Source organism: Maylandia zebra, linkage group LG11 (genome assembly GCF_041146795.1).
Source record: "Maylandia zebra isolate NMK-2024a linkage group LG11, Mzebra_GT3a, whole genome shotgun sequence".
In the NCBI taxonomy this organism is placed as follows: Eukaryota; Metazoa; Chordata; class Actinopteri; order Cichliformes; family Cichlidae; genus Maylandia; species Maylandia zebra.
In genome coordinates, this window is record NC_135177.1 from 35,308,331 (window position 1) to 35,336,063 (window position 27,733).

A 27,733-nucleotide genomic window follows, 5' to 3' on the forward strand; every position below is an offset into this window, starting at 1 on the left:
CCAAAAACAAGCGAGGCCTCTGAAGCAATTATTGGCAAAGCAAGGTACATTAATTTATATAGCTCGATTCAAACACAACAATAATTTAAAGTGATTTACAAGAAGAATTAAAACAACTTATTTTCTTTTTAGAAAAGAAAATATATAGATTAAGAATAAGTAGAAAAAAAAGATCCATCCATTCTCTTTTGCTCCTTTGCAGTTAAACAACAAACAACAAACTGATCTGGATGATTTTACTTCAGAAATATTTTAAAGATTGCTAAAAGATTTAAAAAACTTGACTGTGGTATGGGTGATGAAATTATGCTAATTCAAAAGGATTAGGACATAGTTTTATCCCCAAAATAAACCAAATAGTGCTGAAAATGTTGATAACCTGTGAGTTTTGGATTGAGTTATTTCCTTAACTATGAATTTTAAAAAAAACAGTCTGTCAGATAAATCTCTAGGTTAAAGAAAAACTGCTAATAGTAACTGTTAGTGTAGTTAGTCAAATGACCAGTAGTCGGTGCTATCACCGTCAAGTCAATATTTATTGACCGCCACTTGTAGGCGAAGAAGATAATGATGCCCCTGCTGCTTCTGTTGTTCAGCTAGCGGTAATAGACACGGCATCAGTGACATTAAGAATGTAACACTATCATTTTATATTTTTAATCACTAAAAAAAAGCTTTAATTGGTGTGTTAATTGTTGTTTTTTGGAGGGCGCATGCGCGCGGCTTATCGCTTCAGTGAGCCAGCGCATCCTCACATTTAACGCTAGCATCTCCCTCTAGCACAGCCTGTCAGTACAAGTCAGTTAAAGGAAACATGGATTTGGTCAAAAACAGAACTTTGCACCCACATCTCCGCGACGACGAGGCTCTGGTGGTGGAAAACGCCATCCGGCTGGCCATAGACTCTGTGATAAACGTTTTGTACGGCGTAAACAGCTCCAAGAATTACGAGTATGAGCGGATGGTGGCCGACAGGGACAAAGAGATCCAGCGCCTGGAGTGCAGACTGACAGAGATGGAGCACGAACTGCAGGTGCTGCGCCGGCAGGGATGCACTTGCGGGCTGTTCAAGAACGAGCACAGCCTCGGCAGGTCCCGGAGCTCCGGTGACCGGCAGAAGGGAGATCAGAGCGACTTTGATCCGGGATGCGTTGACACCGAGCTGACAGCGGAGCAGCAGGACTGTGAGACGAGTTTATCGTGTAAGTAAACACGAGCGTCACTTCTGGCTTTGCAGGTTTAGGCTGGTGACAAATTACAGCCTGTCAGCTGTTGCCTTGAGTCATCCCTTTGTTAGACCCACTACAGGCCACTAGTTCACAAGAAGATGAGAGTAATTCAATTCAATTTCAATTCAATTTTATTTATATAGCGCCAAATCACAACAAAAGTCGCCTCAAGGCGCTTCATAGATACAGAGAAAAACCCAACAATCATATGACCCCCTATGAGCAAGCACTTTGGCGACAGTAATGTCTTTGACAATTCATAATTGCCTGTAAAGTCCTCGGGATCATTGACCCCGAAACGCTTCCAATCCCGACTGTCTGATTGGGATTTGAACCGAGAGAGGTTTTGTTGGAATTGCTCCATGAAGGAAAGTAGATGAGAATATTAAAATGAAGAAAAAGAAAACTGATCTTCCCAAAGGCCAATGGCCATGTCCTTTTACCCCTGCACTTCATTTGTCAGGGCAGGCTAGAAAAGAGCAGCTAGTGCATGCTGTGCAGATAAATCAATTAAAAAAATGTATCTACTCGACTCATTGCCACCCACCACCTTATTACAGAACATTTCTATAATTTCCTCTAAGATTTTGTCTGCTGTTGGGGACAGGAGTCTGTGACCTCTATGTCAAGCACCGGTTATGCAATCTATATGAGACTTGCTGTAATGTCAAGGGGCCATCCTGGGCTTTCTATTCATGCCATATTCATGGGGGTTAGATTTGCAGTCCATACTTGGGGTGGATGTAATTCTGGAGGTAGAGCAGGCAGTGTTACTGCTGTTAAGAGAGGGGGTGGAGGAAGGCTAGACATTATAGCAGGAAGGAAAAAGCTCAGAGGAAGATGTATGAGCTTCTGACCCCCTCTCCATTATATGGAAAATTGTTTAATGTAGGGCTCTGAAGTTTTTAGGCCCATATGATAACTAGAAGGGGAAACTAGAACCTTTCCAGTGGAATTCATACACACCCAGTCCCACACACACAAGCTAGTTTGAGTTCTTCCTTTTTGCTGTTGATTTATATAATTAATATATAGAATAGAATTCAACTTTATTTATATACTAAAAGTGCACTAAATCCTATGTCTCCTGTCTTTATCAATTCACTTCCAGCCATACTGAAGTTGGGCAGATATTATTTTATTTATTTATTTTTAGCATGAAACCGAAAAACAGGGCAATGCTAGCCACGGCCACCAACCAGGTTTTAGAAGAAAAAAAAACAGAGCCCACAGACCACAGGGAGGTGCTCATTTCTGAAGGTAGCATTAATACCATACTGAAAATGGGTTGAAATTGTTTTTAATATGACACCTGAAAAAACTACCAGCGGCCACAACTACCAAACAAGTGGTTATAAACGGAAACTAGGCAACCGGGTTTGAGAAAAGGAAAAAACAAAAAATCAGAGCACACAAACAAGTGGGAGGTGCTCATCAACAAGACTGCCATGGAAAGATGATTCCCTTCACAGGCTGGTGTCCTCTCTGACAATTTCAGAGCCCTAGCTTACACATTTTGCCCTTTTCAGGCTCCTCAAAGGCATGTCCTCCTCTCAGCTCTCATCTTCTCGCTCTCATGTCTGGTCCTCCTCCACCTCATCTCCTGAAGTATTATTCCACTTCACAGTTTTGAGTAAAACCATTTCTCACTGAGCCCTGAGATTTTTTTTAAATATATATAGAACATGAAAATCCATTGTAGTGAGTAATGATTTACGAATATCAGAAACTTGAGTGATTTTTCTATAGAAGTCTTTTGGAGTATATCAGGGAAAAGGTGCCTGTTATTGTCATTTCAAGCTCTTGTTTTTAATGCTAAACTCTACTCACACTGAGTTGCATGTTTCATAATTTACATGAATCCATAGTTGTGTTATAAGCCCCCCAGTTCATCTTCTGTGTAAAAGAAGCTGTTGTAGCTCCTCCCTCTTTAAGGAGTACTGCCTTTTGATTGGTTGCATCTAGAAAACACAGTGTTTGAACGACTTGAGTACATGTGACTGTGGATATTATGGAAATATAACACACAAAATAAGCCTTTGTTTGTTTCCTTTCTTTACAGTGGGTTTTTTCACAAGACCCCCCTCACACGTTTCCTCCCACAGCCAGGAGTCAGCTCTTCCATCTTCCCCCAGCAGAATGGTCCTGGAGCACAGCTGCACCTCCCGCTCCTCCGAGGTTTCGGGTGTAACAGAGTCAGCCAGAAATATGCCGACATCTCCCAGCAGCCTCGTGGTCAAACAAGAGCCATGTGACGTCGACACGGTCTTAATCAAGTGGGAGATGAATGAACATCAGCAGAGCACGGGCAGTCCGTGTCAGGACAAAGAGAGTCTCAGTGTAAAAAGTAATGCACTCTGCATTTAATTTATTCACATTAATATTCTCAGCACTGGAAAAGCAAATCCTCTACTTCTCTTTGTTTTGCTGTTTGCACAAATGAGAAATATTATATAAATATAGGGCATTTTTTCCACCCGGTCCTGTCACATGGTGCCATTGGGGGAAAATGACTCGTCTGTTTTAACAATGCTAAACTCGTCAGTATCACTGTTTTCTAACTGACCCATCAAACACTGAAGATCTAACATGGAAGTCTGGTTTTGGAATCTAGCAACAGAGAAGCTTGAAAATAAATACAGCCAAAGGAAAAAACACTGTAATTAAATACAGTCATAGTAAATATAATATCAACATTGGAGTGGTACGACTAAAAATATGTTCATCTCTAATGATCCATGTAGAAAAAATGGAGACCGGAGAAGGAAGGACGTTCAGGGAGAAACCACAGGCAGACCCGGGCGGAGCTGCAATGACTGAGGCAGAGCACATGAGGTGAGTTATATCAGAGAAACTAATGAGCTGATAATCCAGCGACGCCTCAGAGGGGATGCTAATACAGAAACATAATAATTATTTACTCGGGGACTTGATGATTTGTTGTATTTTTCTCTATAGTGTTGAAACCAAAGTGCTTGTTTTTGTCTAACTAGCAGTCAAAATGCAAAAGATTCAGTTGAATAAAAGAAAGAAAAGCAGCAGATTATTGATTCATCGTCACTGTGGGAGTGCAGACTGAAGTTCTCTACAACAGCAGCGTGCAGCCATCACCTTTAAACTCATCTGTTACTGAAAGTAACGCTGTCAAGGCTGTAAAGGTGGTTGTGAGAGTTGGGCACCTGTGATGCAATTGATTATAATTTAGTATCCTCTCATTTTGTTGAACTTATGAACTCATTATTATTATTATTATTCCACGTTTCTTATATCTGTTTCAAATGAACATCTCTGTAAGGATTTACTGGAGACAACCTTTTACTTCTTTATTAGGCTTTTATTGCGATACTTCCAGGAACGTGTTATGAAACCTCTGACCAACTTTATTTGAAGAGATATGGTGCATTAGATCATCTGTGGACCCTCTGACGACAACTTAAATGTTATTCTACCACAACAGAGAACAAATGAGTAAGAGAGCGAGAACTGGGGGAATATAGGGCAACCTCAGCAGTGCAGGAACTTAACACATACAGTGTGTTTCCTGTTTCAAAACGGGACTTAGTGGGATGATTACGCATGTAAGCACAGTTTCTCTGCGGGCTATGAGTCTGTGTTACCCTACTTAACCGAAGTCCGTGCCTCGTATCTTTTTTCTTTTTTTGGCTTTCAATTTTAAAAAATGTTTAAAGGTAATTCCTTGAGACACTGATACAGGACTACAGCTTGGAGGCTAACCAAGTAAACACAGAGCACAAGAATTCCCAGGGTGTTTTTCAGTTGATTAATTTATAATATCTATTAGTTTAGAAGAGTCTAACAGAAATAATTTTGGTGTAAAATCTTTTACCTCCTCAGGAACAAGAAGAAGAGCGTGCCAATGTCGGACCTGCCAGAGGAAGCTCAGAGACTGAAGAGGGCAGCCTGGAGAGCAGCTTCCAGACGATATTATGCTCGAAAGATAGCTCGCCAGCAGGCAAACCCATCACGATCCAGCCCCTTCCCCCACATCGCAAACTCTCAGTATTCACAGCCCAGCTCTTTTGTGGATAAGAGGAGGAGGACACTGATATCGGAGCTACCCGAAGAGTCTCAGACGCTGCAAAGGGAAGCTTGGAGAGCCGCATCCAGGAGGTACTACGCTAGAAAAATCGCTCGGCACCAGACGGAGACGACACAGTACAGAAACCTGCTGGAGAACATAAACCCATCTGGAGACACGCAGGGACCCAACAGGGAAGGACCTCACATGAACACTGGAGGAATAATGTGCAGCTGATAGACAGCAGTTTTACATTTTAGATGTTTCTGTTCAGCAGATTGGAGGGTCCCTTTTACCGCGGTGTGAAGAATAATGAAATCTGACTGTTTGTGTTTTGGTGGCTTTGAATTAATGATGGGAATTGTCTCAGGTCTGAATAACATGAACCTGGTGTTTCAAATGAGTCAGCTGTGCATTTCCTCAGTTCATGACCTCTTGATGATGTGTTAGGCAGCAGGATTCATCAGAATCCTAGTACTAGCAACATCGAACCTTCACATATCACACATTTCAAAAATATATCAAACAAAGAAATATTGGAAGAAATTGTCTTGATGTTCTTTAAAAATTATAAATTAATCCGGCTCCTGTCATCCTTCTGCATCCAGGAATTTTTGGTGGAGTCATGCAGTCTCAGACTGTTATTGAAGTTAACCTTCATGAGATCAACTCTACATTCTGATCTGTCTCCCTTCATGTCAGCAATATTTGCATGTACGAAACTCTTACTGGAAAAGAGCCTGAATAAATGTATCATGACTGAGGCAATATGCATAAATCCATGGCACTAACTAACATGGCAGAACAGCGCCCCTGGAGTGTAACATCTGTAACTACAGTGTGAGTGCATCAATTGTGGCTACAATTTTAGCTCAACATCTTTGATTTCAGTGTCGGGTAAAGAATTATTAGTTCAGACAATGCTGGTAAACTTTAAAGTGTATTTTTGGACTTTGTCAAATATTAAAAACACGATTACAAAAACTGTCCCTCCCCTTTTCCCGTTGAAATGAACTCTCAGCAGTTTCTGGGTTACACTTCAGTATTTGAAGCAGGCAAACAGGGTGAACACAGAAATGTTACATTTCTCATTTTGCAGTAAATGTGTACAATAAAACAAAGTGACAACGTTTCCATTTGTTTGTATTTATTTATTCTAGAATATTAAACACATCCGCAAACAATATCTGTCTGGAGTCCCAAAGTTTACAGCACACAGAGCTGCAGTAAAGCAGCTTGTTTAATCTAGAACATAAGAATGGTGACACTGTGCATGAATATATTTCGGTGTTCTATAGTCGAGCCTCTGCCCCGGGGCTTCAATATTGTGGCTTTCAACGTGTCAACAAGGCGCTCCTCCTGCCCCCCAGCTAACAAAAACCAAAACAAGGTCTTGCAACAGAGGTTTGTCACCGCGGAGCGTAAATATTACGCACAGCTGATCTTGCACAAATGCGGTTATTAGAGTATAGTATATGGCTGCGTGTATTCATCACACAGTCTGAAATGTGAGCCGATTGACAGCTGCGGTGGCAACTGTTCACTGAGGACAGGCGTGCGTCCGGCTGCAGTTCCGCCTGCAGCTGCGGTGCTGAATAAAGGCTGTACTGGCTCACAGACGCGCTACTGTACGACCAGCACGCCCTGAGCGTCGATGCGGACCGTTTTCCCAGCAGATAACTGAAAGCTTTGTCGTTTCTAGTGAACAGTCGGCTTTTATCTCTATTTTTCCCACTTCACAGCGCGGGGAGGACAGGGATTCTCTTGTGATGCTGCTGCCTGAGGCTGGATGTCTCAGTGAGGGGATGCGGGGTCTCTAACCCACTCGCGGCTTGCTCAGGTCTGGACATGCTGGGAGGCAAACGCCCATCATAACTGTGGCTGTGTGCTGCTCTAAAAAGCGACGCAAGGAACAGTCGGGTTAAATGAGGAACAAGTCTGTGCTTTAACGCTGTGTCGTGCTGGTCGCTGGCAGCAGGATTTGCATGAGGTTTATTTCGGGGGAAACAGCTTCAACCGTCGGCGCAGCAGGCTGATCCTCACACCAAAGAATTCACCGGATTTGGCTGCACGTTTTTTGTGCCTAAGGTTTCCATTTATTCTTATTTAAGGCCGCATGAAGGACCAAATCATAACTATACACGATTACTTTGGCGCACTGAATGGGAGCGCCTATAGCTCAGGCTTTTTGTCTGCTAGATAGCCCTTGTTGGTCAGACAGCTCATCTAAATTTAAAAACATGTTCTACGGTGCTGTTAGTAATAACAAATGTATTTTTCAATAAATTATGTATTTAAATAAGTTAGATTAAAAAAATATTGTCGACAGTGCCATTGCGCATTTTGGACCATCTTTCTAAATGCCCTTCACTTTTTTAGTAGACTTTAAATTGGACATTTTTAAAATGCAACTTTTAATTTGTATGTACATTTGGCAAATGTTGGTTATATTTAGGATTATATTTACCTTTTACGCTGGATACAATTTTCTTTTATACTCCTGTTGCCTCTTGAGAGCTCCCTGAGCATTTGGATACACCTGTGCACTTTTGGAGATGTCCATTTGGATTCGCGGCTCACTTTTGGTTTTGTTGGATTTTATTCACGTGAAAATAGTTTTCTTCGGATTCTTTTGATCTAGTCTATAAGAAAAGGGTCCGTTTTACCAATTAATCCCACCAATGGAGTCTGTGTAGCCTCTCAGAGATGCTCCATGACTTGGCAAACGCACGAAAAGCAGCAGCAAGTTCCTATGAGTTCAGTTGCGCACTCACGGACAATCCCTCTTCAGTATTAACTGTATGACTACTGAATGGACCAAAATAAGTTGAAACCATAGGGGTAGAACAGTATATTTCTGAGGAGGGGGCTTTACCTTTTAATGCCATTTTTTAAATTATTTTTTAATGGGATATTGGAGGTCATGTTTATTTAGGGCCCAAATGGCCATTTTTAGATTTGGGGGACTTTCTGGGCTTTTTAGAAATGATTTTGTCAAATTTGTTCACCCCTACATGAGCTACAGACATGGAAGTGTCCTTTTTGCAGGGATTGCTGGGAAGAAGAAGGAGGCTGTCGAGGTTGGGACTTTGGAGAGGAAGGTATAGTTAGAGCCATTGTCTGAAAGGTAAGCAATCCTCTGTTCTGATGTGGCCAATGGTGCCTAATGTTGGCTGGAAGGCAAGTAGAGCCTCTATAGTTATTATTTAGACAGAGAAATTTAGGTTTTAAGATGTATTTAGGTGTTTTTACTGTATAATAGATCAGGGAGGGTCAGGGCATTATGGTGTGCAGTAACAAGGAAATATGGAGGGACTGCTAGGGGGAGCCAGAGCTGGGGCAAGAAGGCAGTGTGCCGGGCCTGTGCTGTTAGGAGAGGATGTTATTCTTGTAGAACTACTTACAAACACGGACGAGAACTCCGGATGGCCCTTCATTGTTGTATGTTTCTTATCAAAGTAGTTGTTTGGCTGTGTTGGCCATCAAGGGAGCACTTCCCCAGAGGAAAGCCCCACACAGGCTGAGCTCTGTGAAGGGAAAGTATCCTGTCATTTAACACTAATAAGTAGCACAAAAATAATCAGAATAAGCATTGAAAATGTAAGTGGCGTACATTAGGAATAATATTATTGGAGTTTATTGTGTAAATTTGTGCTAGCCTAGCATTGGTGACGTTATAGAAAACATTCAAGATGGCCTCTCCTCTGCTTGGAAACAGGTGAGAGCCGTTTGACATTTCCTGATTACGTCACAGAGCTGCTTTGGTTACAAGGTGTCGCCAAATGTTTCTTTAAAAGTAAAAATAAATAAATAAATACAATTATTATAATTGTTCCTTTGCTGGTTTCTGCTCAGACGCACATTAATGCAGAAGCTGAGTCACAACTACTGAATCACAGCTTTCTGTCAGCTCCTGAGAAGTGTGCAGCCTGCTGGCTGTAAGGGCCACGCTGCCACTCAGCACTGATTGGTTAACCCTTTCAGAAGGCTTTAACCTCAGGAGCTTTAGCTTCTCCACTTTGTTCACATTTAATTAGGAGTTTTATTAATTGTCCTAAACTTATATACTTAAATATGATTGAGTTTCTTCTTCAAATTACTACGAATATCTTAGAATGATGGAGACCACTTGCTAAGAAAAGGTCAAAGGTCAATATAAGATTAATTTCATTAACACAAAGGGTTAATTTAATGCCGCTAATAGAAGCACAGCAGTCGTGCTCTTTAATTGGTGCACAATTGACTGAGATTGTTATTAATACAGCTCAGATTATACAAATGACTTCACATCAGAAACTGATCAGGAGGGCTAGCTCTGTGGTCGGCATGAAGCTGGACACTCTGGTGACAGTGGCAGAGAAAAGGACACTAAAAAAGCTGATGGACATTATGAACAATGCTGGGCATCCTCTGCACACGGCCATAAACAATCAGAAGAGTCTGTTCAGTGACAGGTTGCTTCTCCCAAAGACAAGAACTAACAGACTTAAAAACTCCTTTGTCCCACACGCCATCAGACTGTTTAACTCCTCTCTGGAGGGGAGAGGGAGGGGAAACAGGAGGACAAAGGAGGGGGGAACAACTAAGCTGTAGTGCCTCTTCACCTCACTGTACAATACCTTTTGTGCAATACTTTTTGTAAATAGTCAACAGTGCAATAGACCTCAATACTTGAAATGTGCAATTCACTTGTATTTTTATTTTTTATTCCTATTTATTCTATTTATCCCCTTTGTATATTAACTTCGGTCGGTGCTGTGCTTTTTTTGGAAATCGAATTTCCCAGAGGAACCCACCCGAGGGATTAATAAAGTTCTATCTTATCTATTTTGCTGTAGTATTAAATAATCAAAGCTTTAAAACTGCAGTTAACCCTTTCATTACCTTCATTGCTTCGCGTAGCTTGTTGTATTATGTTGTGAAATGGGGCATCTTCTCCTCCAGATCACCTTCTGTGAAATTAAGGACACAGGTTGGAGACACAATACGACATCAGTGCAAATTTAGGAGGATTTAATTGCCATCAGATACCAAAAATGAAGCAGAATAGGCCTTTTATCAACGTCATGGTAGGAAAACAGAAAGTGGAGGGACATTTACTGACAGAAAAAATGTATTTCAGCCAAAAAATGAAAAAAACTAACCACTTAAAAATTGTAAATTCCTGAAAAAATGACATTTAAGAAAGTCTTATGAAGCTCTAAAATCATTCAACGTGATTTTCTAAGTGCAGGTTTCACAAGTACTTAGATTAATCAATCGTTTCCTGTTATTTTTGTTGATTACAAGCATTTAAACTGAACATTTAAAGTTATCCTAAAGCTAAAGGGTTAAAAGTGAGCGTCAGTGCTTTTAGTCCACAGTGGTGGTGCTGAAATCAGGATGGTTGCTATGGGTGGTGTTTTTATTGTGGGCATATTACCGCCCCCCCCTGGTGGTCACGGGGATTTACAAAGACTGTGCAGTGAGTGTGGGGCCTGTTTCCACTCGCTCAGGCTTCTGGTCACCACAGCGCCGCTGATGTGATTAGCTATATTAGTTTGAGACGCCACGGCACCCAACAGGTCTTTTCTGACAATTGCAGGAAAATGAGAGGGCTGAGAGTGCAGTCTTTGTAGAAAACACCCACATATAGTTCTGTTAATAACAACTGGACGTCATCAGCTCTTCACAGCAGTCAGTTTAAACTTTAAACTTCCACAATCTTCCTCTGAACTGAAGACTGAAAGCACTTCCAGAGAAGCTGCTGTTACACAATGAACGGGTTTGTCAGCTCAGTCGGCCGTGCCATGTTTGTTTTTGTTCCTGTACTGTGGCTGAAGAGCGTCTCTGTCCCGCCCTGAAGCTACTCCGGCTGTCTCGGTGCGCGTCCTGTTTGCTTCTGAGGAGCTATCTGCTCGGGCCATAGAAACACAGAGAGAGCAGCCTGGTGCTGAATGCAGCTGAAAGAGAGAGAAGCTGTTAACTCCTTCACTGCTGAAAACTGTAGCCAGCGAGGGACAAAAATCTGTTTACTTCCTGGTTCAGAATCAGTGACATGAGACGTCTTTGTTGGATCCAAGTGTGCTGTCTGAATCTGTCTCTCTGTCTTTTGTTTCAGGAATCATCTTCATCAGGACCAGCATCCATATTTTCATTGTTCCAGTGTGAACTTGAAGAAAGGAAATTTGATGTAAGCTTCAGCAGCACCTTTGTGTCACTGTCGACACACAGCAGTCCTCTGTGACGTTGGAAACTCTGTGAAACTGCCATGAAATGCTTATTTTCTGTGGCTGTCACAGCACAGCGAGCGGCAGCTGTAAATAAATGCTGCTGTTACATCTGCTTTTCTATCAAACAGCTGAGACGTTAGACTTCTGCTACACCCAATTTGCCTGGTGAATCACAGCCAGGGGACATTTATTATTATTATTATTATTATTATGATGAATGAAGGATCCACACTAGGCTTCTATGACATAAATTATATTTCACTGCATTCTTTTGCACTTTAGCATCACTTAAATGTGTTTATACAGCATTATATTTAATTAGTGTACTACAAATTGTTGACAGGTCAACCAGCATAATATCACCAACCATGATCGGGACATTTGGTCTTTGCCTCACTGAAACAATAAGCTTTTTTCTTTATTAATATATTCATTAAATTTTACATGAATGCCATATATGGGAGCCTAAATATGTTTGTTTTATTAAAAGTAAAACTACTTAAAAAAATCCATCATAGTGGATATCAGTGAGAGCAGATATCCCTGCTCCACTCAGGTATGCAGCTTTGGTGATAACCACACAAGCACCACCCACTGGCTGTTGGTTTTGGTTGGGGACATAGCCGGTTAGACTGACTGTGAACTGAGGGAGCTACTCAAGATGAACACGAACCCTTTAGAACTGTGGATCATGCAAAGCTGCTCTGGTACAGGCTAAGGATAAGACTGAAGTTGGAAATGAGCAGAATAATGAAAACAGAATTCCTTATGTTTGCCTTTTTTTGCATGTTCACCTTTTAGATCCATGGCTCTCTGACTCATAGCCAGAAACTTGTGCTAATAAAACAAGCACATTATGTCGATAACTTCCTCTCATGTCAGTCATATTGTAGTCAGTCTCATTATCAAGTGACACAAAGCCCACTGCAAACCAGGATCACTGGCCCTGAGAGGTTTGAAATCCTCTTCTTTAGCTAACTCAACAAAATAGATGGTGTTTTCTTATCTTTGTTTAAGAAAAATATTGAATGTACCAACTACAGATCAGGGAAATCTAAAGCACAAGAGTATATTTATGTCACAGTAAATTCAAAGACTGTAATAATCCAACTCTGAGGTCAAACATGTAATCTAATCTCTAACTGTCACAGATCACGTCCCACTTCTTGACTCTGACCTCAGCACCTGCACCTCAGCCATGATGGATGAGGAGATCATCGAGGAGAAGGCCAAGCTGAAGCAGGGTCTGGTCAAAGTGCTTCAGTGTGTGGCCACCATCTCTTCAGCTGCTGCTGTAGTTAACCCCATCTTTGGTGTTGCCGGTTCCCTGATCCGGGTGGTGCTGCACCACATCGATGATGAAGACATTCGTACTCTGAAGCGCGAGTTTGCGTCAGTCAACCGAGGGCTGGACCAGCTCTCCCAGCTGAACCGCAGCACGCTTGTGCAGATCAAGAAGGAAACGCTGGACGGCCAGTACAATCAGGTTGAAGAGAACCTGAAGCACCAGTTCAGAAAGTTCATGGAGATGGTGGAGGCGCGGCCGCAGCACCGCGAGCGCAAGAAAGACGACTTTGAGGAGAGTTACGCCAACGATCTGGGTGACCAGAACCTGCACACGCTGTACGACGGCGTGGTGGGGAAACGCAAGCTGTTCAGTAGACCCATCCTGGAGGTCTACTTGAAATACTCCCAAGGCGATCGCCAGACAATGGAGCGACTGTGCACGCGCCTCACCTACCTGTTCTGCATCGGGCTCATCGCCCTCATGGGGTACGCGGCCGTCATCGGAGACGACGAGGAGGGCCTGAGCGAGGAGTGGGCTGAGAAGATGGAGCACGTACAGGAGAAAATGCAGGAAGCTCTTAGCAGGTGCAAGTGAAGAACCGTGAAGAGTCGTCGTCTCTGCTTCATCAGTGCTTTTCTTCAGTTTTCGGACTCGCCGGTCCACATTCCTTCTTTCATTTTCTCTCCCAATGACAACGTCTCCCTTCACTGCTTGAAAAGCCTGGTGATTGCTGCACATGTGAGCTGTGTGTGAGACGTGAGCATGGCCCGTTTCCTGCTGCTTTGACATCGACTGGCTGATTCTTCAACTTAAAATGTTACTGCAGTGGTTTCAGCTCATGGCAAGAAAAGATATGTTAATCATCCATGGGTTCAGTATGCTGCGCTAAAGAAATTGCACACACATAATTATACAAAAAACATTAAAAAGTACATTTTTTTTCGTTCCAGGGCATCAAATACTCCCGTTCTCAGTTGCTCACACAAGGTGTGCAGGACTTTGCCAGATAGAAGACTTTAGTTCATGTCCTTCATTGGACATTTTTGCTTGCTGATTAATTTGCACTTGGCTTAGTTTAAGCAGAGTCCCTGTGGTTATTTATCTGGGACCAGTCTAACCTGATTTAAAAAAAAAAAACACAAAACACTTTTAAAAAGTTTAACAACTTGACGCCAAAATAAGAAAAAGCTTTAAAAAGCTTTCCCTCCATTGAAGTTGCACATATGTCTCTGAAATTTCTGTTCAGGATTCTTTGAGCACCACAATCTTAGTTTGGTATCAAATACAGCCCCCTACCCAGTGTGTTTAAATGTGACACTAAAGTGTCCTTTACAAGTATCTGCATGTGACGTGTTGACAGTGAGTGCGCCGCCTTGTTATAGCTTTAACCAGTGCTCGTTCACATCTGCTCTGTCTCTGGGAGAGTCTGGTGGCTTTACGGGAAAATGAACAGAAGCATTTGAAACCTTTGGAATGAGAGCTGACTGTCAATGCATCAGCTCCATATTTAAACGTAATCTATTGCAGAGCTTCCCACAGCTTTACATGCAGTCTATTCCAGCCAAATGCAGTTTGTGAAAATATATTACACTACAAGAAAATCAGTGTGACGGCAGGAGAAACCAGCCTTCAGTTGAAAGAGTTCAACTAGAACTAGAGACAAGCATCTCAAAGCCTCATATCTATGAATCTAATAACCAACTACTGTGATATAATCCTTTATTGAATATAATCAATCGTGTCATCTTAAGCAAATTATCAAAATCTGTGCCACAAATGTGTTTTACTTGTTCTTACGTTAAATTTATTTTACACTAAAGTGATGCTGCTGTGCTGAGTTCTTTATTTTCTTTCCTAAGTGCAGAAAATATTTGAAACATTAAGACACTACAGATTTTTCATGCAGCACTACAGCTGCCAATAACGAGCACTTCACTGGAGCAAGAAGCACTGAATATGTCATTATTTACCATTTATGAGGTCAAATTAAGCAATGGCTGCAGTTCAGTTTCCCCAACCTGTAATACACACCTGTGGTATTTGAGTTTCTAACAGAGCTCTCGTTCTGTGCAGCTGTGCCACTCTTTTCTATTTAATGTGCACTACAGCTTTTTAGCGATGCAGGAAATGCACCAAGTATGTAAGGAGATATCAGAGGGTTTCTTTGGTGGGAGGTTTTTAACATCTGTTGAGCCGTCGTTTTCTTTAAGGCCATCCTGAGCAACTATGTATCATTTTTAGCGTTTTGTGTCCTTTCCTGTCTGAACAACAGTGCCTGAATGTCCCGTTTTTTTTGTATTTTTTATTAAGGGGTTTGTTTTAATGCAGTCTTCATGTTTTGAACAATTTCTCTTATTTTTCTAGAAAACTGGTGATGCCAAGAGTATCAGATGGTTGGTGGGTTTACTGCATTAGAACACAACGTCAGTTGTCACAGTGTTTGTTGGAAAAGTTATCCAGTAACACCTCAGTTAAAATTATTTTTTTAGTATATATATATAGCCATACTTTTCTCCTACTTTTTAAACACACAGACTCTGTTACAGACTGGTTTATGGTTCTGTTGCAGTGTGCCGCCATCTTGTTACAACACTATATGCTACGTAAATATAGTTAAAATTCTGTTGATATTTTGGGAGATCATATGGCCCTCTTTTTGGTATGCCCTGTATGTGAACATGTTGCCTTTTTAGTTCTGCAAATTTGATGCCTGATTGTATATGCACCATAAATAAACAATCAATAATACTGACTTGGCATATTGAATTATTTAACAGCATTAAGAATCGATCGGTGTGTTTGTGATTAAGAAAAAGTCTATTTTCTTATGTTAAAAAGCTCCTGCCACTATGAAAGTGTGCATGTATTCGCACATACAGGTGACCAGACTTCCCTTTATTTGTGGGACGCATCATGTTTTTGTTAAAGCTCATCTGTTATCCTACATTTTGATTTGATCTAACAGTCTCTTTTCTGAGTTAACACTGCTGTGAAAAAAGCAGGTATGACTGACACGATCAGGTTAATCTGTCGCCCTCTACAGCCAAAGGGAGAACATTACAGGTCACCGCAGTGTCACAGGTTTTGCAGTTTACAGCAGAACATGATGGAAACTGTCAGTGCGCCCCAGGGCGGCTGTGGCTACACTGTAGCTTGCCATCACCAGTGTGTGAATGTGTGTGTGAATGGGTGGATGATTGTGTATAGTGTAAAGCGCTTTGGGCTCCTTAGGACCAAGTAAAGCGCTATACAAATACAGACCATTTCTGGACTAGAAACCTACTTATAACTGAATTAACCTATTTTCTGATATTCGTGGATGGAACAGCAGATTTGCTGTATAAGATGCTCCTCTTTGTGCTGATTATATTTACTTGGAAGGTTGGCAAAGTTAGTCTTTTTGAGTCTCTGTTAGATGTAAATGGCCTGTAAATGGCCTGTATTTATATAGCGCTTTTACTAGTCCCTAAGGACCCCAAAGCGCTTTACATATCCAGTCATCCACCCATTCACACACACATTCACACACTGGTGATGGCAGCTACATTGTAGCCACAGCCACCCTGGGGCGCACTGACAGAGGCGAGGCTGCCGGACACTGGCGCCACCGGGCCCTCTGACCACCACCAGTAGGCAACGGGTGAAGTGTCTTGCCCAAGGACACAACGACCGAGACTGTCCAAGCCGGGGCTCGAACCGGCAACCTTCCGATTGCAAGGCAAACTCCCAACTCTTGAGCCACGATCGCCCACAAGATGTAGGAGGACTTAGCTGGCCTGCACAGAGCCCTGACCTTTTACCCAGTACTAGTCATCAGTACCGGATGTGATTTACTTTCTACAACAAGGTTCTGCAATCTGATGGAAAGCACTTCCAAAGTAGAAAAGGTTTGGAATTTATTTCAAGAATTTTTTTTCAGCAGATTTGGGACGATTTTAGTTATTTATTTATTTCTTTTACTTTTTTGTAGTCTAAAAATGCTGAACGAGCCAAAGAACTGGTTTAGATGTGTAATAAATGTGGCATTTAAAATGTATAAACTAAGAAAATGTGTTGTGGGAACACAAATGTAATAAATTGAATGCCATAAAAAGAATGTTTTTGGTCCCAAAAATTAGATTTTAGATATATTGTTAAAGATATACAAAGATGTAACTCATTGCTCAGTTACATTAAGGTGTGTAGTGCACAAAACTAAATAAAAAAGATCAAAACTGAAAATAAAACGCTCTTTAGTAATGTATCTGTGACATGAATTATTGTTTTGTTCCAGTTTCTTTTTTTTTTCATTTTAGTGAATATTTTGTATTTAACATTTTTTGAGTTTTTGTTATTTTGTCCAAATACATAAAGTCAAAACCATCCATCAGTCATCATCATCTCCTTACACAACGTGTAAATTTCCCCGAAAACAAGTTATACCTCGTTTAATTTTAGCTATGAATAAGAACTTTGTTATTACGGTTCCTCTGTGCAGCAGGCGTAAGCTGAAGTGCAGTTTACTCATTTGTACGCAAGAGGGCGGTAGTACTTCACTTGTGTCATCATTACACCTGTTTTCTCGGCGCTCCTTCAGGGTCCACGGAGTCATATCTGTGTATCAAAGCTGTCAGCCTAATAAAAGCTGTTTCCATTTTTCGAGGCCAAATAACTCTGCTGGAAAACCCGAAATTAATTTACAAACTAGTGAAAAAAAAATCGCTTCAGGTGAGGTAAGCAGGGCGCATCGCCGAGCTTAAGTCCCTCTGGTATGGCCCTCATGCATTATTATCCAGATGAACAGGTTTGACTCACAGCTCAGTGTTGGGGGATCAAAACAGGAAAATGCGCATTACGGGCATTTGCAGTGCGGATTACTGAGACACAAAGATTTTGAGGCGCTTACCTGCGCTGCAGATTAATGAGTGCTTGTGAACCACCGACGCACATCCTCCGTCATGTGATGGAGCTTTTTCTTCTCCCCTCTTCGTGATACGAGGTCCTTTCGAAGAATCTAAAGAAAATTTGTATTATTTGAAAACTGTAAGAGCTCTCCGTCACATAGCGAGTATGAATCCGTACATATGATGTTTTAGCCTCGGCGCTCAGGGCGCGTCGTGTGCGCACTGAAAAGGCGGGGGTGTGAGGTTTAATTTAATCTCAGCCTCATGAGAATGATGAAAAATGACAACATATGGTCTTTAGTTTATAAGAGATGTTTCACGGATGTATATAAATTTATGGCAAATCTGAACAGAAAATGATGACATAGTAATGCGCAGTAGTTCTAAAAATATACAGTGGGTAGTTGTCAGATTCCCCTCCCTGATTATTTAAAATATCCTTTACCGTGATGACATTTTCACAGCAGTATCAAAGCTCTTAAAGGCTCTGAGCATTGGGGTTTCTAAACCTGCAGAAGGTCAAATAAATGCGTTAATGATCCGAAAACGCGGTTGAGGTGAAAAGGAAAATCAGTGCATCGTATTCAGACGCTAAAGAGACAAAAGACAACAGTTTTTCGATCGTCTTACCTCAACTTCTGGATCATTTTCACAGCGGCTGAGGCATAAAATGGTGAAATATCTGCGACAAGTGTGCACGAACGCTGCCCCAGAACAAGAAGAAGAAGAAGAAACGCCCACTAGAAAAGCAGTTTGATTAATTTCCATTCTGTTGAAGAAGTTAAACCTTCCAGTCATTGTGACCTGACTGAAAAGAAAATGGACCCACCACACATTTCACCCTGCGCAGTTTTGCGCTTTCCTCCTCCTCCTCTCTCTCTTTCCATCTATCTCTCCTTCTCGCGCGCTCTCTCCCCCTTTGCAGGCATTCAATGCGCATCTCCGCTCTCAGTCCGGTTTTGGACCCTTCTCAGCAGTGCATGAGAGAACCGTGGGAATTTTCTCAAACTTGAAGGGGGGTAACGTGTCTGCAGCTGTTGGAGCTTATCAGCCGCGAAGGAGCAGTAGAAGCATTTCATTCAGGTACAGAAAAAACACTGTTACTATAAGAATGTCATGAATGTTTATCTTCCTCCCTCATCAGAAGGGTTAACATGCTCCAAGGTGTGTCCGATCCTCTGAGGGGATTTGCGCGTAAAAAGATCCACGTTGCGCATTTCTTTTGAGCGCGCATGGCAGATAGAAATGGTTCAGTTCGGGCACATGGAATTCCCATCCTTAGAATATTTACTTAAACCTTGTTGTTCATAGTTGGTATCTTATTGCGCTCATGTTTGTCTTTATTAATACAACAAATTACGAGGCCTTTTAAAATGTAAACAAAATGAATGATGATTTGTTGCAGGTTGTCGGTGACGCAGATTCGAGTTCAGACACAAATATCGTCTGAACTGGGATTGCACAGTAATTTATACATGTCAGACTGAAAGATGAAAGCGGGTTTTTAAACATCTGCGAATCTAAAATGAGTCAGAGCCAAGGGCATCTTCTCATCCAGGCCCCCATTTTGTTCACATGACATCATCATCTACATCCTTTTGGATGCGTAAAATGAAATGTAATCCAAGGACATAATGGTGCCCATCAGAGCAGGATTAAGACGCAATGTGACCAAAAAACAAAAAAACAAACAAACACCAAATCATGCTCTAAAAATGCTGAATTTCATCTTGAACTCAGATTTCTCTCCTCCACTTGTGAAAGAAAGAGTCTTTGACATAAGATTAAATAATAATAATAATTCAGTGACATATTGTTAAAATAACAAGCATTCAGCAATGTCATTTGACTTGTTTGTCAGAAAATGTGTATTTATAGCATATTTACAAAATAAATATAGAGAGTTGGCTTTAATATATTTAGAAAAAAGGTCCTTACCAGTATGAAGCAACACAGTATTAAACTGTAGAGCATTACTGCTCTTAAATTCAGTGTACACACTACAATTACTAATCAGGTAAAGTTAAAGCTTTTATTTGAAAGCAACACCAGTGTCCTTCATTTTCACACACATGCAGTTCAGTTGAGCTTTGTTCCTTCAGCATCTGTTGTCTTAATATTATATGCAGATACAGAAGCGACTTTCAAAGTAAGGACCAGGGACCCCCAGGGGTCTGCAACAAATTGCTAACAAATCTGGAAATTGATTTTCTATAAATAATATGCCAACAAAACAAACTTAATGTGTCAAATAGTGTGTTCCGACCAACACAAAGCTTCACTTTGCATTGGACCATTTTGCACTCCATAATTATTCTCATCTAACAGCCAGTGGGGGAACCATCGCCTTTAAAAGTACAGCCAACAGCTGGAACAGTAACATTTCCAGAAGTTAGAAATGTTCTATACTCTTCTGTAAGCTACCTCACTTTTCTGCTCTCTTTATAAAAAGGGAAGTTGGATCATATTTCTATTTTTAATTCTTGGTAAATCCAGGTTATGAAAAAATTGCAGCTGACACGAGGTCAAAACAGTCTGAAGAGAATTATTTGCTGAAGCGGGATTTTTTTTCATCTAAGCAAGCCGTTCAACAACTTTTGGTCTGAACAGTTAAATTTATTTTTATTTATATAGTGCCATATCACAACATATGTAAACATGTGAGCAGAGTGCAAAATGTAGAATCCCACGCGTGCTTGGATTTTTCCATCCTTTCTCCCTTGGCCCTTTCTCTCTTCCAAAGGACTCATTGCACAACAAAAGGAACTTTTCATTCACAGTGTGGGAATTTTTCAGAAAACTAACAAAAAAACTGGAAAAGTATTTTCATGGTGCAGAGATTTATATTCAGACCATACTCCATCTAATCTTTGACTACTGCACTACCAGTTAAATAATCTGAGAGACACTTTACGGTTTCATGGTAAAGTCTGAGAAATGACCACTTTCTCCTCATCCTAATTAAGATCATAGATGGAAAGATATTATGAGATAATTTTTTGTATGATTATGATAACAGCATAAAGAATCACCGCTTAATTTCTAAGTTTCTATCTATGTTTGACATATTTTGCTTCTCTGTATCCCAGAACATGACTAATCCACTGGAGAAGGTTGTGGCCCAGAAGAAGGAGGCCATTGAGGCAGTGATGGATATGTTTCAGAGGGGGGCCGAGGTGCTGGCCAGTGCTGTGGGTGAGCTCTTTCCTCTTTGCGAGGCTGCTGCTCCTGTCCTGCGTCTGGCCTTAGATAATGTTCAGAGCAAAGAGGTCTTCTATGTCAAAGAACAGTTCCTGACAGTAAAGAACAAACTCGATGTGCTCTCGAGTCAGCTGGAAGACATAGACTGCGAGCTCAAGAAGGGAAGACTGGACTCCCAGTACTTCTCTGTTGAGGAGAACATTCGGAACCAGTTTAGGAAGTATATGGATATACTGGAAGCAAAAGAGCAGTTTAGGGAGGTGAAGAAGAGACTTTTTTTGGAGCACTTTGCCAAAACTAGAGGAGAGAAGAACCTGCTTGTGCTCTGTGATGCTCTCATGGGGACTAACTGCTTTGGAGAGCCCATTTTAGATGTGGTAGAAAGGTAAATTGTTCTATTTTGTCACATTTATGCTTCTGGATTTACAAATCCCCACTGCACATTTCTGTGGATGTCAGATGAAAGTATGATGAAACTGCTCTTCTGTGTTGTAGGTATGTGGCACGGAACCGCCGCCTTCTGGAAGATTTCTGTGTTCGGATGAAGGAGCTTCTCTGCTTGGGTCTGATTGCTCTTCTGGGTCACTGTGCCTTAACACAGGGCCAAGAAGAAGAGCAGGAAAAAATCCAAGAGTGGAGCAGCAAAATTGAAGAAGTTGAATCCAGGATGAAGTCAGCCATTGAGTCTTGCATTGCTGCTTTCCCAGAACAAGCAAAATTAGACACCGAACGCCTCCTGAAGGAAAACCACGAAGAGAATCTTCAGGATTCAACTCAGCAGCTTTTAGAGTTCTTGGTGAAAAAGTACGACTGGGTCAGCTGGTCAGTGCGGCTGATCAACCATTCAAGCAGCACCTATCGAAACTGGCGAGCAGGGGAGCATTTTCACCATGTGGCAGGGCAGAACTGGTTCGAAGTGCTCCAGGTGAACAACATCAACCTGGTGGTGTCCTACAGCACCAAACCGCAGCCTGTGCCCCACGACTGTATCAGGCAGGTGATGGAGGGTCAGGGGAAGAAGGGAAATGCCCCAGCTGTGGTGGAGGTGTTGGAGAAGCAGCTGTGCGGGTTTGTTGTTCATGCAGTCAGTCGTCACAAGGAGTCCGCGGCTGCGTGGAGCTTTCCGGAAGACTGTCATTACTGGGAGAGGCACAAGAATGTGGCTGTGTGTGTGCACTCAGAGTAAAGCTGCTAGATAATCCAGGTTTTAAGATTTTAAGGCAGAAAGGTTTATCCGAATGAAGACACTTAACATTTTTGTTGCTGAAGGAAAAATTGATGATACACTGCATTGATCGTCAGATAATTTATATTAACACCAATCACACAAACGAAGCATTTTCAGGTATTAAGCCCAGACCTAATGCATTAGTCGTGTGGGGAGATTTACTCATATTCTTGCTGATTATTTCCAGTCGATCTACACATTAAAGAATACGTTTAAGGGGTGAATAGATAAAAAATGAAGTTGAAAATATTACAAAGCACTTTTGTTGGCAAATAATTATGTTGCTTCTATGCAAACTGAAACGTGCCAGCGTCTCTGACTGAAACTACATTTAATACAACAATTCTTTTAGTTTCAGCTGTAGGGTTTGTTTGTAGTGACAGCGGACTGAATCAAACTGACACTGTTGCACTTATTTTTAACATTCATTTTGTGACTGGAAGGTTTAATAAATGTGAAAGATTTCAGAATGCAGCTTATGTTTTAAAATCTTCCTTTTTTAGTCTAGAGGTGTTTTTTTCTGAATGAGTTATGCCATAGTTTTACAGTAAAGCCCTTTTGAGAACAGAATTGATTTGACACTCCTACATTAGAGCTACACATGACTGGATCAGTGCTCTGCGTACGCCATCACCCAAACCGACACGTTAGAATCAATATTGGAAAACATCCGATCAATGCAGCTCGTTCAGAAAACTTGGTTTCACGTTTTAATGTTTTGTTAAAATAATATAACCACAAATGCACTTGCAGAGCTGCGCGAGCTCTTAGATACTCTCGGATATTTTCTACATAAACGTAGTTATAGCTCTTTAAAATCACTTGCATATTACAAACTGTATTGCTACATGTCTATCCATAATGCTAACAGTTTACTTCAAAAGCATTTTACCTCAGCTGCATGCAGTAATAACACCGTCTCCCTTGAGAAACGGCTTCTCTACCTACTTACAGCTTTCAGGAGATGGTTTTGCTGAGGCTGCATCTACAGCTCTCTGCTCCCTTTTTGTCCGTGCTCAGCAGGCTGGCCTACATAACCCTGACAGGGAGCGGGGAGGTTACTTTTTCAGGCGTGAAAAACAAGAGGCTCGGAGGTTGGAAACACGACAATGTGCCTTGTGTTCTAAACACAGTGAAAGCCCTCGATGTCGAACCAGACGCGCACTGCCGTCCAGTGCTCTGCCTAAAAATAATAACACGAGTTAACTGCTTCACATAGATCTTTATGTTTTATGCATCATTTCACCTATCTCAGTGCAATTTACTTCATCTGTTAGGTATTCTTCCTGACATTAAATATTCAGTTGTTTTGTCTGAAATTTAAAAATCAACCAAAGATTTTCCCAGGAAATTTTTATGAACTCAGTTTTTTTTTTTTAATCCACAGCATTTAGATAAAAACTATTGCTTGCTTAAACCGCATCTGCTTTGTTACTCATACCAAAACATCTTAACCCTCTCAAGGCAGACGTTGCCGATTTGTAACAGTTAAAAACTAACAACCTGATTGCCCCACACACATATTTTATGAGTGTATTTTACTCAGAAGTACCACTGCAGGACTTGGTTGTGCATTAGCAACAAAAAGTTTAATTTGAGCCTGAGAGGGTTAACAAAATTAGTGGATAATGAATGGCTAGCATGTCTTTTTATGCTTTATGATAATTAATGAGTCAAAACAAAAAGCAAATGGATGTGTAAACACGTGTAATCTAATATCTGTCTCCTTTTTCTTGTATAAATGTGATTTATGTAGCACTGTTAGTGCCTGTGCCCATTAAACCAAATCAGTGCACCCTCAGCAACACTGACTCTGGCTAATTTAATTGATATTTACACATAAGTCAGCATTTCCTGACTGCAGCTCTGCTTTGATAGTCCATGAATAACCTTTGGCTGAGCTAATATCCTGCAGACGAGCAGCAAAGTGCTTGACTTAGCAGGATGGTATCAGTCATAATGCTCAGAGTAGGTGCAGCACGGGTGGAGATGCCCTTCATGTCATATCTCAGTGGATCTGCAGGGTCTTTAGCTGCTCGGCTTGTGTGTCGTAAATCAAGCCTGTCAGAATCCATCAAGCGCTGTTCCTAAGACCCAGTGCAGTGCAGCAGGAAGTAGACTGTGTTCAAAGGAAAACAATTGATAATTCAGCTGATCAAATTTATGTATATAAAAAAACCTAATTAAAAAATTACGCATAGAAAAGCCTAATTAAAACTATTTCAGAGACTGTTAGGGTGCAGACTGTGGGGGAGGAAACATCAGACAAAATCAGAACTAAAATCAAATCAAAAATAAGTCAAGTTTCTCCCCTCAACAAAAAAAATAAAATTAAAAAAAGTAAAAGTAGAGACAGACGAGGACTCCAATGAGACCTATGTAAGAGGATTCAATTCTGTGATGAGTGTTTTTCCCAACATCAGGGCTTCATGAAGTCAACATGAAGAAACTTATTCATTTATTAAGTTGAATTGTATAGAAATTGATAATTAATTGATCATAGTGTGCAATGTGTGTTGCACTTCAGATTTACTATTTTTTTGGTTATTCTAATAACAACAGCCACATTCCTTATTTTGTTCATATGTCTAAGACCGGTAGATGAGGTCTAGGCTGGATGCTGTGATCATATTCCACTGGTGGAAATCCTGATTGGATGCAAGAGTAAAAGAGCTTGACCAGTCTTCTCCAAAGCTTTGAACATTTCTCAAATTAATTAGTAAACCAGCACTTTATTTGTCCTAAAACAAAAAAGTAATCTGACACATAATCTATCATTACATTTCTAATTGGCATTTTAGGAAAGAAGATTAAGAGGTTTTAATAAGCAGTTTATTAAAGTTGAACAGTTTCCCTCAGTTTCCCCCTGTTTGAACCCTGGATGCTACCCTAAAGAAAACCGTCTCAAGACTGTAGCTTCATATTTACCCTGCAGCAGTGGTATGTGTATTTCTGAACACTGGAAAGTGTAGCACTAGCATTCGGTCTTTAACCTCGTAGAACCTGGCCTCCACATATGGGGACATCACATTTTGGATTGTCTCGACCATAATACCAAATTTTTCTCTTTCAAATGAGCCATATTGCTGAAAGGGGCACAATTGTTGTTTCTCATTAAAGAGTTTTGCACATCTTTACTCAGTTGTGCCAAATAACAAAGAGAAATTAAAAATGCATGCCAGTTCAGGTCTTAGGGGGTTAAGCTAAGATGTTAAGCTTGGCAGTGGTATCGACTTAATTTTTCAACTTTAAGTAAAACAAACAAACAGAAAAAACAGGTTTTAGATTGGGATTGTTTCTTGTTGGGCACATCTTGTACCTGTCACTGGTCTAAGATCTGCAGTCGTCATTTAATATGGATGAGAACTCAACTATAAATAGCCTTAAACCACAAACGTCTTCACTCTAAATCAAAATGCTGGAGAACAAAAACAAAACAAAGGAAAACATATCACAGACTTCCCCGTGATGCTAAACACTCCACCTGCTACCTCGCTGGCACAAAGCCTTTTTTGTCATTACAAATCCCAGACAGGTGACTAACTGTTTTACCACCTTTGATCTGGCGCTGAAAAAACAGAAAATGTGGAGCAGACGGGCGGATGGGTGTGCCAGACAACAGTGCAGCCCTCAAACACTCACAGACACAGAACCAGTCTCTGTGTGCAGACCACTGAAACGACAACACACAATAAAACAAACAACAAGCTTGCTAACGTTACACCTGTGTCTGCTGACGGTTAGGGGGTTAGGGTTAGACCGGTTTGTCTGTTGTTATTGTGCTCAATTTAAATTTAAAATAATCCAGTCATGTTATATTCCCTTTTTTGTTGTTTTCCTCTATGGTGGCTGGATTTGGATGTTAAAATTAACATGACCACCAGCAGTATTTAACATTTCCTTGGTTTTCTCCCCTGTGGAGAAATGGAAAGCAGATGCAGCCGGCACTGTAAGGCAGTGGATTCATTAGTGGTTGTGTGGGCTTTGCCTGGGTAACAACTATTGATCCAAGAGGCTCTTCTCCTGCATAAAAGGCTCTTGCTGTGGTAAACAGTCAATCCTGGCTGTCATTATGTGGAAGACGGAAAGCATCTGTTTACTGACCAGCTGGCATCTTGCAGCAGTCCGACTTGTAGTATTTTGTGGTTGAAAGGAGGTTAACGCAAGATTTTAAGAATGAAAGAGTGAAACATGGCGGGGAAATGGTGGTACTAGCGGTGGTTTGCAGACAGAGGGCGCTATCAACAAACAGATCTGAGGGTAACTCTGTTCCAAAAGCAGTCTGTTGCTGATTTCAAATAAATTGCTTTTTCACCCATTTGTCGTTGTCCATTTACAGTTCAAAGCTTTTTCTGTTTCAGTATCTGGTGAACATTTCATTTCTCTCACCATTTTAAACTGACTTTTACAATTTGAGATTAAAGTCGTCATGGATGATGACCCAAAGCCCAGCCTTAACGCCATGCTTTGGAAGCATGTACTAAATTATGCAAGTCAGTTACAATGGTTGCCCAGACTTTAGACCCCCCCCCCCCCCCCCTTTTTTTTCTAAGAAAAACAACCAAACTGCATGTTCAGTTAGCATATCACAGATGATGACTTATAGCAGGGCTCACAGGGTTAAGAGGAAATATTTGCAGACATTTCCCTTTTCTCTGCTGCTCCTATAGGCTGTGACTCATAAAGGGACTTTTAACAGCGGAAAGATGACTTTATAAAACAAAAAACCTTCATGGCGAAATTCCGGAAATAATAATTCTAGAAACTTGAAAATAAGTTTACAAACCTCCCTAAACAAAAACTCTTCCCAGCATCCTCTAACACAGTCCTTTCCATCAGGCTGACTTTCCTCATCTCCAAGAGGAGATACCAGCCAATATCAATATTTCATAAACAAATGAAAGACTGGATGGAGGCTAACATCAGGCTGTCCCTGGAGGAGACAGTCAATCGATGGATGGTAGGATAGCGCTGTGAGGCGGTGTCTGCCAATCCTGTCCACGCAGGATAATGGTATTACCCATCAGTCCGAGTGGCCCATCGACCAGCCTGCTGCTCTCTGAGTGGACTAATTCAATAAAAAGCATTAAAACATTTGTTCAGTGGCACACCGACTGCAGGTCCGAACCCAGATCCAAGAACTGAGTTTTTTTTAATGGTGCTGCCAGGTTTGAGTTTCTGGCTATTAATGTTTTATCCATACTGACTGCAAAATGAAGGATCTGAATTCTGACCAGTAGGGGGCAGTGACTCTGGATGCAGTAAAAGTCTGGGTCTATAAAAGTCTGAGAAAACGATCCTACTTCTCTCTTCATTTTTGACTTCAGGACACATTTTTCTTATTTGTTTATGATCTCTGTGCTTTAGTTTAAAGTGTTCTTACTACCGTACGATATAACTTAGAAAATTATGGGCAGTGGTTGAGTGAAACTCATGAAAAAGCATGGGTACCTTCTGACTGTGACTAAGGTTGCATCGCTTGCTGTCTTCTGTCAGTTATCCAATTTGGCCATGGCAAAAAAAAAAAAAAAAAGCTGAAGTCTAGGCTTCCACAAACTATTAGGACTCAAAACACGGGAAGTTAAATGAACACAGCGGCTTTATTGCTGGAAAAACCTCCATAAAATAAACCCATAAAAAACAAACCAAAACC

At 41.1% G+C, this 27,733-nt stretch overlaps 3 protein-coding genes and 1 long non-coding RNA gene across 4 annotated transcripts; 3 read left to right on the forward strand and 1 right to left on the reverse strand.

Moving 5' to 3' along the window:
• Positions 1–536: 536 nt before the first annotated feature.
• LOC101471244 (uncharacterized) lies at positions 537–6,400 on the forward strand. Its single transcript, XM_004568582.4, has 4 exons — positions 537–1,202; positions 3,292–3,576; positions 3,974–4,064; positions 5,085–6,400. The coding sequence occupies exons 1-4, from the start codon at positions 815–817 to the stop codon at positions 5,503–5,505; spliced, it is 1,185 nt and encodes a 394-aa protein (XP_004568639.1). The 5' UTR covers positions 537–814; the 3' UTR covers positions 5,506–6,400.
• A 949-nt stretch (positions 6,401–7,349) lies between these two features.
• LOC105941316 (uncharacterized) lies at positions 7,350–18,475 on the reverse strand. The gene is made up of 4 exons (XR_001167945.4): positions 18,282–18,475; positions 17,654–17,761; positions 10,153–10,220; positions 7,350–8,795 (listed from the first exon to the last, which is right to left on the reverse strand). It is a non-coding gene; the product is annotated as an uncharacterized LOC105941316 (long non-coding RNA).
• On the forward strand, positions 8,317–15,520 carry rpz (rapunzel). The gene is made up of 3 exons (XM_023153402.3): positions 8,317–8,395; positions 11,369–11,440; positions 12,632–15,520. The coding sequence occupies exon 3, from the start codon at positions 12,679–12,681 to the stop codon at positions 13,360–13,362; it is 684 nt and encodes a 227-aa protein (XP_023009170.1). The 5' UTR covers positions 8,317–8,395; positions 11,369–11,440; positions 12,632–12,678; the 3' UTR covers positions 13,363–15,520.
• A 104-nt stretch (positions 18,476–18,579) lies between the features above and the next one.
• LOC101471531 (protein rapunzel) lies at positions 18,580–22,554 on the forward strand. The gene is made up of 3 exons (XM_004568583.3): positions 18,580–18,734; positions 20,741–21,237; positions 21,348–22,554. Exons 2-3 carry the CDS (start codon positions 20,744–20,746, stop codon positions 22,036–22,038), a joined length of 1,185 nt encoding a protein of 394 aa, XP_004568640.1. The 5' UTR covers positions 18,580–18,734; positions 20,741–20,743; the 3' UTR covers positions 22,039–22,554.
• Positions 22,555–27,733: the final 5,179 nt, after the last annotated feature.

Bases quoted from the DNA above. Each gene is read 5' to 3' on its own strand.
- LOC101471531 (XM_004568583.3), top strand. From the start codon at position 20,744: ATGACTAATCCACTGGAGAAGGTTGTGGCCCAGAAGAAGGAGGCCATT. The intron at 21,238-21,347 runs GTAAATTGTTCT...TCTGTGTTGTAG, and splicing joins ATTTTAGATGTGGTAGAAAG to GTATGTGGCACGGAACCGCC.
- rpz (XM_023153402.3), top strand. From the start codon at position 12,679: ATGATGGATGAGGAGATCATCGAGGAGAAGGCCAAGCTGAAGCAGGGT.
- LOC101471244 (XM_004568582.4), top strand. From the start codon at position 815: ATGGATTTGGTCAAAAACAGAACTTTGCACCCACATCTCCGCGACGAC. The intron at 3,577-3,973 runs GTAATGCACTCT...TGATCCATGTAG, and splicing joins AGAGAGTCTCAGTGTAAAAA to AAAAAATGGAGACCGGAGAA. The intron at 4,065-5,084 runs GTGAGTTATATC...TTACCTCCTCAG, and splicing joins ACTGAGGCAGAGCACATGAG to GAACAAGAAGAAGAGCGTGC.